Below are 19,139 nucleotides of genomic sequence, written 5' to 3'. Positions count from 1 at the left end.
TCCGGGAGTTCGAGCCCCGCGTCGGGCTCTGGGCTGATGGCTCAGAGCCTGGAGCCTGTTTCCGATTCTGTGTCTCCCTCTCTCTCTGCCCCTCCTCCGTTCATGCTCTGTCTCTCTCTGTCCCCAAAATAAATAAACGTTGAAAAAAAATTAAAAAAAAAAAAAAGAGAGAGCACAAGTGAGCAAGGGGCAGAGAGAGAGAGAAATGGGGCTCACCTGGGTCTCATGCTTTACCCAAAGCTGGGCTCATGCTCACCCGATGTGAAACTCGAACTCATGAACTGTGAGATCATGACCTGAGCCGAAGTAGGATGCTTAACAACTGGGCCACCCAGATGCCCTATTTATTTATTTTTTATTGCTTATGCTTTTGGGTCAAATCTAAGAATTCATTGCTAATACACAGGTCATGAAGATTTTCCTCTGTGTTTTCTTTGGAGGATTTTAAAGTTTTAACTCTTATATTTGAATATTTTATCCATTTTGAGTTAATTTTTGTTTGTGAAATAGGAGTCTAACTTCATTCTTTAGCATGTAGATATCCGTTTCTCCTTGTACCATTTGTTAAAGAGACTATTCTTTCCCCCATAAATGGTCTTGGCACCCTTGTTGAAAATCAGTTGACCACAGATGTAGGAATTTATCTCAGGACTCTCAGCTCTATTCTGTTGGTCTATATGTCTGTCCTTTTGTGCCAGTACCATACTGTTTTGAATACTTTGGCTGAGTAGTAAGTTTTGAAATTGGGAAGTGTGAATCCTTCTGTTTTATTTTCATTTTTAAAGATTGTTTTGGTTATTTGGTGTCCCTTGCAATTCCATATGAATTTTAGAATCAGCATTTTCATTTCTGTAAAAAGTATTGGAACTTTGGTAAGAATTACATGGAAGCTGTGGATCACTTTGGTTAGTTATTGCCATGTAAAACTATTAAGCCTTCAAGTCCATAATACAGAATGTCTTACCATTTATTTAGTCTACTTTAATTTCTTTCAGCAGTACTTTGTAGTGTTCAGTATACTGGTCTTGTATCTCCTTGATTAATAAATTTAACCTATGTATTTTATTCTTAATGCTATTATAAATGGAATTGTTTCCTCAATTTCCTCTTCAGATTGTTCACTGCTGCTGTACAGAAGTACAACTGGTTTTTGTGTGTTGATTTTGTATCTTGCAACTCTGCTAAATTTGTTTAATATAACATTTTTTGTGTGTGGATTTTTTTAGGATATTCTCTGTATATGGTTATGTCATCTGCAAATAAAGACGATTTTACTTCTTCCTTTCTGGTTTGGATGTCTTTTATTTCATTTTCTTGCCTAATTGCCCTGGCTAGCACTTCTAGTACAGTGTTGAATAGAGGTGGGTGAAAGGGCATCCATGTCTTGTTCTTGATCTTAGCTTTCAGTCTTTTACCATTGAGTGTGTTGTTAACTGTAGGTTTTTTTAAATAGATGCCCTTTATGATGTTGAGGAAATTGCCTTATATTCCTAGTTTGCTGATATTCTTTATCGTGAAAGGATGTTAGATTTTATCCATTGCTTTTTCTGTATCAGTTGAGATGATCATGTGGGTTTTTTCCCTCTGTTGTATTAATGTAGTATATAATGTTGATTTTCATATGTTGAACTACTCTTACATTCCTGAGACAAATCACCCTTTATCATGATGTACACTTCTGTTAATATGCTGCTATATTGTTTGCTAGTATAGATTAACCCTGTTTTTGCAAATTCCATATTTGTGAATTAGGCTCCTTGTTAAAACTTATTTATAAGCCCTCAAATCGATAGTTGTGATGCCTTTGTGGACTTGTGCAGAGTGGCAGAAATTTTGAGTTGCCTGATGCACATGTTGTCAGCTGAGGTTGAACAAGGTGATGCTCTGCCTTTTTTGTTTCAGCTGTCATATTGTAAATAAGTGTCCTTTATGCAGTCGGTTCAGTGCCATGATTTTTGCATTCTTGTGCTTTTAAAAAAGTCTCTATATTGTAGAACTGTCAGTTTCTTTAATTCTGTCAGCTTTTGCTTTATATGTCTTGGGGTTCTCTTGTTAGGCGTGTATAATATTTGTAATTACTATGTTTTCTTGATGGATTGACCCTTTTATCAATATATAATGTCTGTCTTCATCTTCTGTAACAACTTTTGTCTTGAAGTCTGTGTTGTCTGATACTAACAGACAGCTATGCCACCCCAGCTCTCTTTTGGTTACCATTGTCATGGACCATCTTTTTCCATCCTTTGATTTTCCAACCTGTCTGTATATCTGGATCTAAAGTGAGTGCTTATAGATAGCATAGAGTTGGATCTTATTTTTAAATCCATTCTGCCAGTGTCTGTCCCTTTAATCCAGTATTTTAATTCATTTATGTTTAAAGTAATTACCCATAAGGAAGGCCTTCTGCTGTTTTGCTCTTTATTTTCTACAGGTCTTAAGCCTTTTCTCTCCTCATTTCCTGTATTACTGTCTTGTTTTGTAATTGATTTTTTTTTCTGATGTACCATTTTCCCTTCTCATTTCTTTTCTATATATGTTTTAGTATTTCCTTAGTGATTACCGTGAGGATTACCATTAACATCTTAACTTTTTAGCAGTCAAGTTTGAATTAATGGAAATTTAGCTGGTATGCAAAACTATTCCTTTGTAGTTCCATTTTTATACATTGGGTGCCCATTTACCTAGATTTGAAATTACTGTTTTCTACATTTGTATCTTAAATCATGTAGGAAAAAAGGATGTACAAGTCAAAAGTCTAATACTACTGGCTTTTATATTTATGAATGGAGCTACCTTTACTGTTGTTCTTTATTTCCTCATATGGCTTCAGGTTACTTTTCAGTGTCTTTTCATTTTAGCCTGGAGGACTTTATTTAACATTTCTTGTAGCACAAGTCTAGTGTAACAAACTCCTTCAATTTTTGTTTATGTAGGAGTGTCTTAATTTCTCCTTCATTTCTAAAGGGCAGTTTTGCTAATTATAGAATTCTTGGTTGACAGTTTTCTAGTATCAGATTCTACCCCCTTCCTAAGGTTTGATGTTGCTTCTAATTGTGCATTGTTGTTTGCTTGTTTAGTGACTTCCCTAAACTGTTTTTGTAAACTCTGTATTCTTTGTCGTGTGTGGCCTCTGAAGGTGCTGTTCTGTCTTTTCCTTCCTTCAGTCTGTCTGTTCCTTATCCTGGTCGTTGTCCCTTACCCCAACGTGCTGCATCAACTAAATGATTTCAGTAAAAGAATGGGAATGTTCCAGGTCCAGTGAAACCAAGGCAAGCCATTGTGCCAGTCCTTCACGTGGCTGCCAGACAGGTTGAAACTCACAATCACAGTTCTTTGAGAATAAGCTCCCTCTGGCATTAGAAGTGCCAGTTGCCGTCCTCAAAGCCATTGTGGGCAGGCAATGTGAAATGCCACAGCATTCTCTTACTTCAGAGCAGCAGCTTTTTTCACCACGCCTTGCCCTAGTTTTTGTAAGGTTTTTCTAAGTTTTTTTTTTTTTTTTTTTTTTTTTTTTTTTTTTTTTACTAGATTCTAGCAATGTCTGAATTGTAGTGCTTGAATTCCAGAAAGAGCTTAAAACTGCAAAGAGACCTTGGAGCTTTCTATATAGAAGTTATGGAAGATGAAAGTATAAGATTTCTTTGAAGTAGAGCGGAAGTCCAGGCACTGTATCTTGGGAAACACTTTTCAACTATAAGGAATCATTCACTTTTTCATTCAGCAAACATTCACTTTGTTCCTATTACTAGTGTGGGCACTGGAGATACAAAGGTACTAAGATCTAGTTTTCTAGTTTTCTGTCTTCAAGAAACAAGTATGATGCAATTTTATAATAAGGTTTAGAGGAGCCCAGACAGATGCACACAAGAATATTTAGTCACTAGGGAATGCAGGAGGCTTTTAGGGAAGTTAAAAGAGACAACAGTAGAGAGAGTAATCTGTGATCTTGGTTGCCACATAAAGAGTTTGAAAAGAATGAGGACTCTAAAAGGTACTGATTTGGCAGTAAAGAAATGACACAGTTTTTCTAAGAATGGTTTAATGAGTGGATTTTGTAGAATGGTAAAGATTAAAGGACCAGATCATAAGGAGTTAGGGAATGAATGCTTGAGTGGTAAAGAAGTTGAAGGAGGGGCACCTGGGTGGCTCAGTCAGTTAAGCATCCGACTTCAGCTCAGGTCATGATCTCATGGTTCCTGGGATCAAGCCCCGTGTCAGTCCTGTGCTGACAGCTCAAAGTCTGGAGGCTGCTTTGGATTCTGTGTCTCCCTGCCTCTCTCTGCCCTTCCCTTGCTTGTGTTCTGTCTCTGTCTCAAAAATAAACATTAAAAAAATTTGTTTTAAGTTGAAGGAAAAAACACCTTTTTAACAGTTTTTTTAAATATTTCTTTCTTTTTTGAAAGAGAGACAGAGTGCGAGCAGGGGCAGGGGCAGAGAGAGAGGGAGACACAGAATCTGAAGCAGGTTCTAGGCTCTGAGCTGTCAGCACAGAGCCCGACATGGGGCTCGAATCCACGAATGGCGAAATCATGACCTGAACCGAAGTCATGGCGCTTATCTAACTGCGCTATCCGGGCACCCCAGGGAGACACCTCTTTAAAGAATGGTGTAGTTCAAGAGTAGCAGAGTTGAAGTAACTTTATTTTGGAATAGAAGTGGTCTGAGTTTGATTTTAGACAGTAGAAGGGAATAAGAAGGAGGAAAGCAAGGATGGTCAAGAGTCCCAAAAGCAGCAGGAACAATGGTATTTAAGAACCCAGAAGGATCGGAGGTTGAAAACTTGCATGAAGAAAAAGAGGGTAATAAAGAGTTCTAAGATAGAAGGTTTGAGAAACTTTTTAAATGCCTCAGTTCTGTCAGTAAAAACACAACACAAAATTATGTGTAAGAAATGATCAGCAGTGAAAATGCATGACCAAAGTTGATGTAGCATATATTTAGGGTGATAATATTCTTTGGTGCTTTTCCCATTTCTTTCAACAAATACATATTAGGCATCTACCATGTACTAAACATTTTCTCAGATTCTTGGTGTGATATTTGTGAACAAAGTAAAAAAAAAAAAAATCCTGTCCTTGAGGAGCATACTTGGGAATAGTGTGAGGGAAACAAACAAGTAAATAATATATTATTTTAAAATAAACATAATGAGGTAAATAGGGAAACATGGATCTGGGAACTAAGAAAGCAAATGGAAGGAGTACCCAGACATAACTACAATTTTATATTGCATATCAAGTTGTAATTTGTTGTTCTATTTCAGTACAGCTAATTGTAGAATCAAGGTTAATAAAATAAAACAATAATATGGGTTTGGTGGAGCCTTCATTACTTATGTTGTAGATGTGAGAGAAATAATCTATATTTACATTTGGAAGAATTCTTGTTAATTTAGGAAAACTGTCATTATGTTACACAATTATTTCAGCACCTTTGGTGAGAGAAAAGATGAGAAGGTAAACTGTCATACAATAACTGCATTTACATGTTTGGTTATGAAAAGAGAATTTATGAAGGAAGTCAAAAGGTACAAACCTCCAGTTATAAACAAGTCATGGAGATGTAAAAAGAAAGGGGAAAAAAAGAAGAAAGAAATTTGTTATCTAAATTTAAAGGCTTAAAAGAACTACAGAGTTGAGGATATTTTTTAATGATGAATGAATTGGGTTTTTCGGTTATCATTGTCTTATAATCTCTTATTACTCTTTTTTATATCAACAGGCATTGGAAAAGTGAAAAGAAAACCTAGTGTGCCAGATTCTGCATCTCCTGCTGATGAAAGCTTTGTTGACCCAGGGGAACGCCTCTATGACCTCAATATGCCTGCTTATGTGAAATTTAACTACATGGCAGAGAGAGAAGATGAATTATCATTGATAAAAGGAACAAAGGTTATTGTCATGGAGAAATGCAGTGATGGGTGGTGGCGGGGTAGCTACAATGGACAAGTTGGATGGTTCCCTTCAAACTATGTAACTGAGGAAGGCGACAGTCCTTTGGGTGACCATGTGGGTTCCCTGTCAGAGAAATTAGCAGCAGTTGTCAATAACCTAAATACTGGGCAAGTGTTGCATGTGGTACAGGCTCTTTACCCATTCAGTTCGTCCAATGATGAAGAACTTAATTTTGAGAAAGGAGATGTAATGGATGTTATTGAAAAACCTGAAAATGACCCTGAATGGTGGAAATGCAGGAAGATCAATGGAATGGTTGGTCTGGTGCCAAAAAACTATGTTACCATTATGCAGAATAATCCATTAACCTCAGGTTTGGAACCATCACCTCCGCAATGTGATTACATTAGGCCTTCACTCACTGGAAAATTTGCTGGCAATCCATGGTATTATGGGAAGGTCACCAGGCATCAAGCAGAAATGGCATTAAATGAAAGAGGGCATGAAGGTGATTTCCTCATTCGTGATAGTGAATCTTCGGTAAGTTGGTTTTCAAAGGTAAATGGAAATAGAGCTCTGAGTAGTAAAAAATAAATAAATAGAAAATTGGAGAGGTTCAGTTGCTTCCCTAAAATTAGCCAGGCAGTAAGTTGGGACATAAACTTAACATGTTCCAAAGCTAAAGTCAGTGTTGTTTCCAACCTTATTTTGAATAAAATATACCCCAGCAGTGATACCTCACTGGATTATTCGGCCTTATTTAAGTCTGTTGGTCTTGCATTTCTGAAATACCTTCTGTTGCATTAAACTGAAAAATGGAGAAAGTTGAACCCTGGATTCTTCATTCAGAGTAAAGCAATGCAGTAGACTAAACTGGGAAAACATGTCTTAAATTGCATATTGGATGCACTGTCATCCTTCTAGTAAAGAAAATCCATAAATTAAAACAATTGAGATTTAAGTTTCTTCATAAATTGGTTGTTTGGAAATTGGAATACACTTATTATTTACCTGAAAAACCTATTTTAATAGTCAATGTATTTGAAATGCATTTGCAATAAAAGATATTTTTATTCTAGCACTAGTAAAACAAACTATAAAACCACAAAAATTGAAAGAAAATAGCTATATGGGCTCTTGGTTAGGGTATTAGAAATTTGATGATACTTATTTCCGTTTAAAATGGTCTTTATTTTTCCTTTTAAAAAGGATACCACTACTTTTCCACTTTTCAAATCATTAGTATTGGCTTTGTTTCTGTGTATCTGGTTATACAGAGGTGAAGGTGTGATTGTGCAAAAGACTGAAAGTCAGAAGAAAACCTGTCTGGTGTGAGTGTGTGCACACTCATATGATGTGTCTATATTTAAGAGGGAGGGAGGAAAGAAGAGGGAGAAGTCAAGGCTAATTGAACTGCTTGATATAAAGTTCAGGAAATGTAACCCCTCAAGAAGAGCAGGATTGATGATAGGGAAGAGTGGTGGGATTTGTTTTCTGTTAGATGCCTGACCTGGTCCTGCTTTCTAGGACAAGCAGTGGGTAATAGGGGTTAGGAAGGGAGTGACCCTAGAGCAGGTAGTAAGAGTAACCATACGAATAGGGTATTTCCAGGAAGCCCACTGTTCGAAACTTTGGCAGTAACTATATAAATGGAGGCTTTTAGACTGTTCAGGAAAGTGTTAGGTTAAAAAAACCAACCAAACAAAAAAACTCAGAAAGTAGCTTGATTGCAGAATACTATGTATTTTCTTGTGGTGGGTAATTGAGCACGGATATTAGCCAAAATACACCATTTTACCAGTAGAATTTTTAAAGTAAAGGTCTCAAACAGGCATATTTTCTTTGACCTGAGCAATATTTTTAAACATTTGAATTTGTATTTAAATATTGAGATTTATTATAAAAATTCAGATGACAGAGTTCCTTTTGAAATTGGAGGGCCTGCCAACATTGCCTATATTCCTATAAAGCAGCAATCACAGCTAAGTGGATTGGCCTTTGGATTGGCCATGGACTGTTGTTCCTCCTTGTCTGTCCACTCTGACTTGTTTACATGTCTTTTTCCCCTTGTAGGCATTTGAGTTTATGATTTCTCATTAGTGTCTTACTGTCTGAGAATTCAGAGCATTATCTCAGTCTGTAGGATAGCTACTATTAGCCCACGTTTTCTCATGTGTTGCTCCAATAGTCTGATAGGAGAAAAGCTAGCTCTTGTGTCCCAGGTGTTAAACTAAAGGATTTGCTGGTGGGTGTTAGAGCATATTATTTAAGAGACTTTGGAGTCTGCTTGAGTTTGAATCCTGCTCTCTTATTAACTAGATGGATGATTTTTAGTTTCTCTTGGCCTCAATTCTGTCATCTCTAAAATAGGTCTGTTAGAAGTTGTAAAGGAGATGATCTATGTAAATAATTTAATTAGAGCCTTAGTAAGTGCTCAGATTTTAGCTATTATTAGTTTAATATAAAAATGGTAATGGATGTCTTTCATAATGTTTACCCTACCTGTTTTTTTCTTTTAGCCAAATGATTTCTCTGTATCACTAAAAGCACAAGGGAAAAACAAGCATTTTAAAGTTCAACTAAAAGAGACTGTCTACTGTATTGGGCAGCGTAAATTCAGCACCATGGAAGAACTTGTAGAACATTACAAAAAGGCACCAATTTTTACAAGTGAACAAGGAGAAAAACTGTATCTTATCAAGCATTTGTCATGATAATACTGACCAGAAGTGACTGCTACACAGCTATAATTCGTCACGTAATTGAAGACTGAGAAAATGTCAGTCCAGTCATGCTTGATTGGAAATTGCTTTCTAACTCTACATGAGAATGACTATAATACATAAGTATTTTTATTATAACTCAGCCCATACATATATACTACATATGCAAAGCATCTGCACAAAGCAATTCCTTATCCTTGGTCTTCTTTTTTATTGTTTTCTTTGCTGTTTTTCTTTTTGCTTCTAATATTAAGGTTTTATATTTTGAGAAAATGATGCAGATTAGAAGTCTTTATATGGAAGAATTTATTGGTTTTTTTTTTTTTCCTTTATTTCCCTGTAAGGGACCATGTTAGTCATTTCCGCAGTGGTTTCTCTTCATATAAAGTTATTATATCATTATATGGCATATGCTAAAATAAATTTCATGGAGAATGTTGATCTTTTCTGTGACTAAATAGCAATAATAAATGGAAAATTAGAAATTATTTTCAGGTATTTGTTGTAAGCCATTGTAAATATCAAGTATGTTGTGTCTCCCATTTAAAAAAAATTATTGTCTTCATTGTAAAGCAAAACAAATGGGATATAGGTTAGAAAATATGTCTTGTATACTTTTAATTTACAGCTATTGGAAACAAAAATCTCTGAATTTCTAAGATTTTTTGAGGGGGTGCTTCTTTCTTAACTGGTTATTCAGGAGAATAAAACAGTGTCTGAGATATTTAGCTTTTCAAACTCTCAGTGGATGCTTTAGTGTTATATTATTCTTTCTCTGTTGTTATTTTACCAAGGCATCTTGTTTTGGGGTATGTTGATATCTATGTCAGTGTGAAAAAAAGCTGTGGCCAAATGTTGGGAAAATAGGAGGCAGTGAGTTACTTGGTTTCTTCCCACCTCTGAACATCAGTAATTACCAGGCATGGTATTTCTACTATTTTCATTTCCTCCTTTTAGCTTTGAGTTTTGTCGACTGAGATACTAAAATTGATTATACCTGAGGAAAAAATGGAATGTGCCAAATGGTTAGAGAAAGTTATTTTTAAAATCTTACTTTTGCAGGGGTTTCTATTAGGTTTTTGTTTACTAACAAGCAGAAGTTTTGGGAGACTCCTCTGGAGTATTGAATCTGCTTCTGCAGGTCACAGAAGAAAGAAAACAGCTGTATTTTGTGGTCTTAGCTCCCCAACCCCGCATTATTAATTCTGGAATTTAAATTTAAGCAAAGTAACCTTCAGTACTTTAATTAAAATGCTTACTAAAGCCATGTAACTTACTAGGAAATCATACGATATTTTAAAAAACTCCCCAGTGCTGCCTAAGCAAATAAATGTTTCTGTTCTTCAGTATGTTCTAGATAAGCATTTCATACAACAGAATTACTGATGTTAAAATTGAAGTTGTCCAATTCATGAGGTTTCTGGTTTTGTGTTTTTAAAATTATTTTAAATATTTTTTATTCTTTAATTCTTAAAATCATTTAAAGACTTACATTGCCACTGGGTGGCAGCCCTGGCTTTTCCCACTAAGTAACAGGAGTCTGCAAATATAATTAAGACATCGATGTATGATATTTCATTTTCATCACATCTGCCTTTAAAAGCTTTTCAGTTCATATTTCATTATCTTTGTCAGTCTCCCTTTTTTATTAAGATTATTAGTGGACAAGTGTAATGGAAATAAAAGTCATGTATACATACCTTTTTTGCTATCAAATCACTTGAAGTTGAGAATAGTTTTAAAGTGGTTATAAATATGACTAGGTAGTAAACAACTTTTTATTTAATTTTAAACATTTGACAATGCTTTCTTTTTCTCCATTTTCCCCCAGTCTTTTTTTTTTTTAAATCAATTAATACTTTGTATCACAGTCACAAACTATTTATAGCAAACTCTGCTGAGCTTATGTTAAGGATTTTGAGAAAGCAGCTAGGAATGGAGTAACAGTGGAAGTAGATTGCACATTTCTGTGCCACAGTTAGATTTATAATAACTAGAGAGTTCCCAGATAGCCCCTATGACCATGTTAACAAGCACTGCGTTTACTCATCTTCAGCTCATCAGAGTTGGGCATCTGATTGTTCAACAAAACAGAGCTTGAACAGCATCCAGTAGGTGAGGCAGGGAGAGCAGGCTGTATAACTCTTCCCATTTGTCAAAGCAGACAAGAGAAAACCTATTCCACACAGATATAAAAGGTATCATCATTCATCTTTTCTTTTTCTGTTGCCACATTTTTCTTCTTTCAAGTCCTATAGTTTCTCAAGACCAGGTGGATTTGCACCAGGTGGCCTGCAAATGCCAGGGAGATGATGAGCCAATAATATCTATTGTGTGCTCTTGTTATTATGGGATGAAAACCTCACTGGGAACTGTGGAATTTTGTACTTAAATGTTTTATCAGTTTTTTAAAAGTCTTAAACCGGTCTTTACATCAATGGCTATTTTTATAAGCATGAATTTTATTTGGAGCAATTTTAAGAAGAAGGAAAAAAACCTTAGAAAACATGTACATAGCTAGCTAGTAGCAGGACTTTATTGGAAACCAGGTTTCCTTATTCCCAGCCTGGTACATCCTGTATCATACCACACTGCCCTCTGTGTGCTTGCTTTAGACTAAGGAGAGTTCTGGGAAGAGCAGTATTACAGAAATTTTCTTCCACATAGAAGGAGACACTTGGCCATCAATTTAAACACAGATAACACACACACATAACCCTGCCCAACCCACTTCTATAAATAACTTCTCCAAAATCTTGGAAGAACTTATTTCAGAACTTTATATAAGTTCAATAATGAATAGCTTTTTGCAGTAGCTGTTAATTGGTCATAAGTTGTTAGGATTCAGCTGGATATATATGAACACATATAATGTATCTTTTACTATGAACAGTAACACAGGTGCGTAGCGTAATTCAAGACAGTGTCACAGGTATATCACTGAAAACAGGAAGACTAATCCATTGCTATTGCTGGAAGAAGAAAAAGGCCTAGCAGATGAGTAACTTGGGTTGTTAGGAAAAGACCATCCTTATAGATCTGTGGCACATAAATTATCTCCAGCTTTAATGCACTCATTCTGTCATCTAATCCAGAGATTGCAAAGAAGTAGGGGCACTACTGTCAGCTTAAGTACTTTTGTGAGAATTAGGAAACCTCTTTCCCCTGCCCCTCAATGCAAGCCCAGCCTTTTTCCTTGTTGAAAAGTCCCAAATTTCATCACTACCCCTTTCCCACATCTTGGGCAGGTGCCCTGTTCAGGGTACAGCCAAATAGGAATACAGCCCACACAGTGCTTTAAAAAGTCATTGTTAACATTTAAAAATTGGGGAATATCACATAAAATTCAGAATTCTGGTTTACCTTGAATAATAAGCTGGCAATCCTAGAGTTGAATTCCCACAAGGTGACTATTGGATAGAACCTAATGTGAATGGTCCCCTTATGTTTACTGATGTACATGGTAAAAAACAAAACCCCCCCCCAAAACTCTAATATCTACTTCCCAACCTTTACCCCCTCCCCCACCCCGTTCATGTTTCCAAATGTAGTTTTTGTTAGACCCTATCTTTCCTGTAACATGGATTTTTTTGGTTTAGAATCTGGAAACTAACATTTTCCAGAAACACCTCAGATGCAATGTCCAAATCAACAAGTTAGAAATGTAGTATTACAACATGCTTTAACTTACTCATCTTTAATATCATGGTTTTAAAACTGTAGTCATTTCTTCCTTAAAGGACATTTGATACAAGAGAAATGACATCTTCATTTTATGTTCTGAAGAGCATCCAGTGGACTTTTTTAAAAAATACAACATTACTGCTAGGGAAAACCATTATTTGATTCTACTCTGGGCAAGTAGGAAGCTTCTGTGTTCTCATAAGCTGGTTCTATTGGTTCAGCAAGTTTATCTGATTCAACTCTCTCATCTTCTAAACACGTGCAGACCAGTATGCTATGCATATTCCACACCCTAATTTCTTGTTGTTACAGGACCTAAACCAAGTGACCAAGGAACCGAAATACATTTTTCTAGTTTACTAACGAGATGTTCTTTTGATCTGAAAGTGTACACCGTTTGCCAAGACTTTTTTGTTTAAGGAGTAGAACCTAAAATGAAATTGTGAGATTTTGAAGGACAGAAGGAGTTTCAATTATAATTGGCCGTGTTCATAGAGGTAAATGTTTTAAGCCAAAGTGCCCTTTTAAAAATATGTTTGTTGGCCAGAACACTTTCATTATCAAATATTTCAGAATTGGCCTGTTGCCTACAGTGGCATAGCACATTTAATTTACCTACCGGTCTGACTTGTCTTTAAATGTTTCTCTCAAATTACTTTTTAAGCTGTTTTTAAAACTAGGTAAAGCTGGACTCAGCATTTTGTAATGTTGCTAATTTTATTTGTAGTTATAACCACAGAAGATAAAAAGAGTAGCCAATTTCCTTTATTTCATGTTTTCTGGTACCTTTTGGAATCATAATGACTGAAGTAGGAAAACATAAATAGACAAAATGGACATCTAAGGTAAAGATATCTAGTTGGTTTAAATAAATTTCTGGGCTGGCTCTACAAAAATTTGTATCTGGAAAAGTTGCAGATAGCCTTTGGGAAATTATGGGGACGGGTGGGTTCCAGAATAAGACTGACGTGTTCTCTATTTTGAAGGAATGATTATTAATTGATTTTCTTGAATTCTTTGGAAGAAATTTGTAATCCCTGAATATTCAAGCCTGTTGTTTCTAGGAGAGTGTAATGCCAAATTTTACTTGTTTTGATATGTTTTCTAGATTATAGATAACGATGTTACAGAAAACAAATACTGACTTCCTTGGGGCATATGCTAATCACTTGGTGCCAAGATGAAAAAAATAATTTTTGAACTGTTACATCTGTGTATGATTGTGTGTCAGTGTTTAGCTTTTGGAGATATTTATCCATCCATCTAACCAACTCACCACAAATATTTGAATGCTTAAGTATCAAGAGTTCTGAGCTAGCAATGTTATAGTGAAGAAAATAGACAAAGTTGTCTAAAAGTTGTCATAAAACTTACCTTTCTAGTGATGCCTGATGGAGAAGTGCTCTAAAGAAAGAATAGATCATCAGGTTGTGGGGGTTGAGAGTAAGAGTGAGGTGTTAATTTACATAGGGTGATTAAAGGAAGCCTCTAATAAAAAAAAAATTGACCTTTAGGGCACCTGGATGGCTAAATTGGTTGAATGTCCAACTTCAGCTCTGGTCACGATTTCACGGTTCATGAGTTTGAGCCTTGCATCAGGCTCTGCGCAGAGCCCGCTTCGGATCCTTTGTCCCCCTTTCTCTCTGCCCCTCCTCCACTCATGCTTGCGCTTTCTCTTAAAAATAAACATTTTTTAAAAAAAATTGACCTTCGAGCATAGTGTGCTCCACTTAATAGAATCATTGACAACTCACTGGGGTTATACTAGTGGTTGAGTGAAAATACAGTAACCATAATCATTTGAAAATTGTATTACGATGCTCACTATTTTTTTTTTGTAAAATTTTTAATGTGTAATTTTGAGAGAGACAGAGACACAGAATCCGAAGCAGGCTCCAGGCTTGGAGCTGTCCGCACAGAGCCTGACGGGCTCGAACTCACGCATCCTGAGATCATGACCTGACCGAAGTCAGATGCCTAACCGACTGAGCCGCCCACGTGCCCCACGATCTCACTATTCTTGAGTTCGAATCCCACAGCAGGCTCCACACTGACAGTGCGAAGCCTGCTTGGGATTTTCTCTTTCTCTCTCACTCTGCCTTTCTCCCGCTCTTTCTCTCAAAAGTAAATAAACTTAAAAAAATTGAGACTGGATTAGAACTAAATGTTAGATGTACTAAAAACACAGGACTTAGATACTTAGAAATCCCGGAAAAGGGAAGGGAACTACTCTGTGCCAAGAAGGTCAAGGAATGGTTTTTGGAATGAAGTAATTGATCATGCAGTCTATGCCAGGGCACCAGGACCTATCTTGCACAACCTTAACAGTGAGTGCTTCAAATTTTGGACCCTACTGCCCCTTGCTTCATTCTAGTCCCTGCCCTACAGGACTCAGAGGGCTTTTTAGGGATCTCTTCTTTGACCATCAACCTCCTAATCCCTACCCACTGCCTCTCTACCTTTCCATAAAAACTTATCTCCTTTCCTTTTCTTCCATAATTAAATATCAAATAGTTGAGTGGCAAATAGTGTAACAAAAAAATTCCTATTTCTAGACTGTACTTGCTTATAGTAGGAAATAGTTTTGTTTTTCCAGCAGTTCGTTTTCAGACCTAGATGATCCTTCAACTCTGGAAAGCAGTAGACATTAACCTGAGAAGTGCAGGAACAGGTTAAAGGATAGTTTGGCTTGGGCATGTTGCATAGACAAGAGACCACAACCAGCTAATGAGAAGGAATAGAAAGAAGTACCTCAAAGTCTGAAGAGGAAAGGCAAGATCAGAGTGGGGATATCTAGTCTAGGCTAGGATAAGAACTAGGTGAAGCACAGCCCTCCAGAAGTCCTCGCTAATGGCAGGCCCAAGCAGAGGTGGATGGTCTGAGTTCCTTGAGTCATGAACCGGTCCTGACAAGAGACTGTCATTCAAAAGCTGTGGCACGCAGGTAGCATTAGCCCTCAGTGTCCCTTGAGTGTGCTGAGCCCAAGACAGAGACTCTCCTTGCAGTGGCTTGTGAAGGATTTGTAGGCAATACTGCCTTGTCAGCATGGCAGACAGGCATCTTAACAGGGACTCATAGTGCTTAACTATCCTAAGACCCAAAGTCTGATGAATAACTCTCCTTCCCCCACAGCATAAGTAAATAAGTGTTTTTCTGTCTCATTTTCTGTTTACTTACCTTTTCCTTTCCATTCTCCTGTATTCCCTGCAACTTTTCAATCCCTGGGCCTGGCTCATGCCATTCTCCCAGCTGGAATGCTAAACTGAATGCATCTCTCTGACCCAAATCTAAATTGGTAGATCCTTAGGATTCCCTATTGAGATTTGTCTATTCCCTAAAACCATTGCTAATCTCTGGGATCACTCACCACACTGTGCTCCTCAAACACATTACAGGACAGTAAGGTGAATGACGGGGACGTGGAGTTAATGCAAACCTTGGTTGGAATTCCTGTCTCCATCCCTGACAGGCTCTCTGATATACAGTAAATAAATTTCTCTGAGCCCTCTGTCCTAATCTGAAAAGTTGGAAATCAAATCTTACCTCGCAAGTCTGTTGTATAAAACATGGAAATGTTTATGGTTGTGGAAAGTCTTTAAGACAATTCCCAGCACATAGTAGATACCCAGTACATGTTGACTTTTATTGTTAGCTTTTAACACATGGAGATTGTGGGCAGAAGGGGATTTAGGATAGAGGAATTAGGAAACCAGGACTGGGAGAACAAAGATAAAACTGGGGACAGGTGGTGAGGCCAGCATATATGAAGCACTCCCAAGTTGGGGTGTGTGCAGACCCAAAGGCAAAGGGAACCAGTATCAGATGCCAGGAGAGCAGTGGGAGACTGTACAATCAGCTGGTGACCAGAGGTCAGGACACAGATGTGGCCACTGACTCACATTGCTGGGATCGAGGAGAGTATCCACCAAGTGTTCTTGACCATGATGTAGTAAAATACATATATATATAGCTAATATTTACTGTAGACTTACTTTGCTATACTCCATTCTAAGTGTACCATCTCACTTTGTCCTCACAACAGTGCTAGGAATTAGGTACTATTATAATTGAGGACGCTAAAACAGACTGTTTAGATGACTTGCCTAAAAAACAGCTAGTAAGTGGCAGATCCCAGATGCCAACTGATTGTGTCTCTAGAGCCCATTCTTTTAACTACTACCCTCTAGTAGAGATCTTGAACTGGAAGCCTTTCTTTGCTGATCCAGGGGCCAAACCATAAGATGGGGAGCTGGAAAGGGCTAGCTAGCAGAGCTAACCAAAGGGCTAGTTTAATTAGAGTCAACTATTTACTGTATTTTTTTAAAGATTTTATTTTTAAGTAATCACCCAATGTGGGGCTCGAACCAACAACCCTGAGATCAAGAGTCACATCTGCCACTGACTAAGCCAGCCAGCCACCCCTGTGTTTATTGTTAACATTATTAATATTACAGATGGTTAATACAGCTTTGTGAAGACTACTGATTTCCTGGCACTGGGCTAATTTGTTTTGTCTGTATTCTTTAATCCCACAACTACTATGTAAAATATTGTCTATTGTGTTAATGAAAACATGAGGCTTATGGAGTTGCTTTCTTCCCCTTCACATCAAAGGAGTACTACTTTTCCCATCCACTTCTCAACCTACAACTATCTTCTGATCCAGGCTCTCCACTGAAACTCCTCTTAGATTACAATGGCCTTCCTGGTGCTAAATCCAGGGGACATTTTTCAACGATCAATTCAGTGACGCTTCTGCACTCCCCCTTGATTTCTCCATCCTTCATCATTTCCAGGACCATAGTTTGTTCCAGGGCTATTTCTGTGACCTATTTTTTCTCCCTGTTTCTTTTTTCTTGTGCTGGTTCTTACATGTGAGTCTTCTCCAGGAGCACATCCACATGTCTCCTTAATCTACATACTCTCCTTGAATGTTCTCACCCACTTCCTGGTCTCAGCTACCACTGGAATGCTGAAGGTAGGGGAAATGGCGCCATACCTTTGACACCCCCATAGACTTGAGACAAAGATCGTTAACATACTTAGACTGCAGCTGCCCCATAAGCATCTCAAGTTGCAGTGTATCAAGCTTAACACATGCAACCTTTTACTGTACCACCCTCAACCCTGCCTGGCTTTAAACCACCTCTCCCTCCTCCTTTCCATTATTTCAATTGAGGTGCTGTCATCCACCCAGTTACTCAAACCTAGAACTTGAAAGTCATGTTCTCCCTCTCCACCCTCCTAATCCATTCTAAATCTAAGAGCTGTCAGTTCTACCTCCTTCATCTTTTGAATTTAGTCACTTCTGTCTACAGACCTAGGAAAACCTAATGGAAGCCAACAACATCTCTCATCTCACTGACCAACATAGTTTACTCCTTGTCCTCTTGCCTCCAGTTTGGCCCCTTCTATTGTTTGTTTTCTCCACTCCAGTCACAAACTTTTTAAAGCTCAAATGCAGGGAATAACATGGTCAGATTTGAGCTTTTAATCCCTCCTTTGACCTTCATTGCTCTCAGAATGAACTCTAACCTTTCAACAAGGCATTCAAAGCTGTCTGGAATCCTGGTCCTGTCTGCCTTTGAGCCCCATTACCCAGCCTTGCTGCTCTCCATTTGAATGAAACTTCTTGTAGTTCCCTAAGTACAGCATGCCTCACTAATTTTTTTCAGCATTTATTACTCGGCTTAAAAGTCACTTCCTTCAGGATGACTTCTCTAATCCCCCAGGCTAGGTTAGGTATTTTACCTTAATGCTCCTATATATCTGTCACTTCATCTTCAATATTGATTTATTATTTGTTCCATACGTATCTTCCTCACTAGTTTGTAAGTTTTTGGTTTAGGGCAGGAACTATTGAATTCCCAGATCTAGTATACAGTAGGCCCTTAGTGAATGTTTGTTGAAAGAATAAGTGATTAACTTTCTTAAGGTTATGTTGCAAATAAGTTCTGAAACTGGAAACAAAATCTGCGGCACTCTAAAACCCATGTTCTCCCACTAATGTATACATCACACAGTATAAAAAGATACAGCACCCAGAAGAATTGAAAGCAGGGTCTCAAAGAGATGTTTCTATACCCATATTCATAACAGCGTATTCAATAGCTAAAAGGTGGAAGCAACTCAAATGTCCACTGATGGGTGAATGAATGCCTAAGCAAACTGTGGTATATACATACAATGGAATATGATTTAGCCTTAAAAAAGAAGGAAATTCTGCAATATGCTACAATATGGGTGAACCTAGATGACATTATGCTAAGTGAAGTAAGTCAGTTACAGAAAGACAAGTCATTGCATGATTCTATTTATATGAGATACTTAGTGTAGTCAAAATCATAAAGGCAGAAAGTATAGTGGTGGTGGCCAGGGGCTAAGGGGAAGGAAGATACAGAGTTTCAGTTTTACAAGATGAAAAGATATGGGGACAAATGGTGGTGATGGTTGCACAATTTGAATTAATATCACTGAACTGTACATTTAAAAATGATCAAGAAGGTAAATTTTATGTTACATGTATTTTACTACAATAAAAAATTTCCAAGGAAAGCCCCCAAACACACAAAATAAATTGCAAGGAGTCAGTCCCATTTTTCTCCTACATCTTCCCGATTCCCTCTCTCTCTGCCCCAAGGTAACCAATCTTGTTAGTTTCTGTATCTCCTTCCAGGTTTTCTTTTTGCCAATAGAAGCAAATATAAAGCTATATTCTTTACCTTCTGACCTTTAAAAAATTTTATATTAGAAAAAATTTTAACTACTTTTTCTGAAGTATGTAGCACAAGGAGCTAATAAGTACTCAGCTTGAATGAACTCACAAGACGGAGACTTG

General features: G+C 37.3%; 1 protein-coding gene across 6 annotated transcripts in view; it reads left to right on the top strand.

The window, feature by feature from the left end:
* NCK1 (NCK adaptor protein 1) overlaps positions 1 to 9,341 on the top strand; it is an 88,412-nt gene extending 79,071 nt beyond the window's left edge. For all 6 annotated transcript variants that reach the window (XM_023260537.2, XM_023260536.2, XM_045037561.1 and 3 more), the window contains 2 exons: positions 5,722 to 6,434; positions 8,414 to 9,341. In XM_023260537.2, the coding sequence (XP_023116305.1) occupies positions 5,722 to 6,434; positions 8,414 to 8,608 (908 nt within the window). In that variant the 3' untranslated portion in view covers positions 8,609 to 9,341. The remainder of the gene's footprint in view (positions 1 to 5,721; positions 6,435 to 8,413) is intronic.
* Positions 9,342 to 19,139: the final 9,798 nt, after the last annotated feature.

This window comes from Felis catus, chromosome C2 (assembly GCF_018350175.1).
Source record: "Felis catus isolate Fca126 chromosome C2, F.catus_Fca126_mat1.0, whole genome shotgun sequence".
Classification (NCBI taxonomy): Eukaryota; Metazoa; Chordata; class Mammalia; order Carnivora; family Felidae; genus Felis; species Felis catus.
This window is presented reverse-complemented; position numbering and strand designations above follow the sequence as displayed.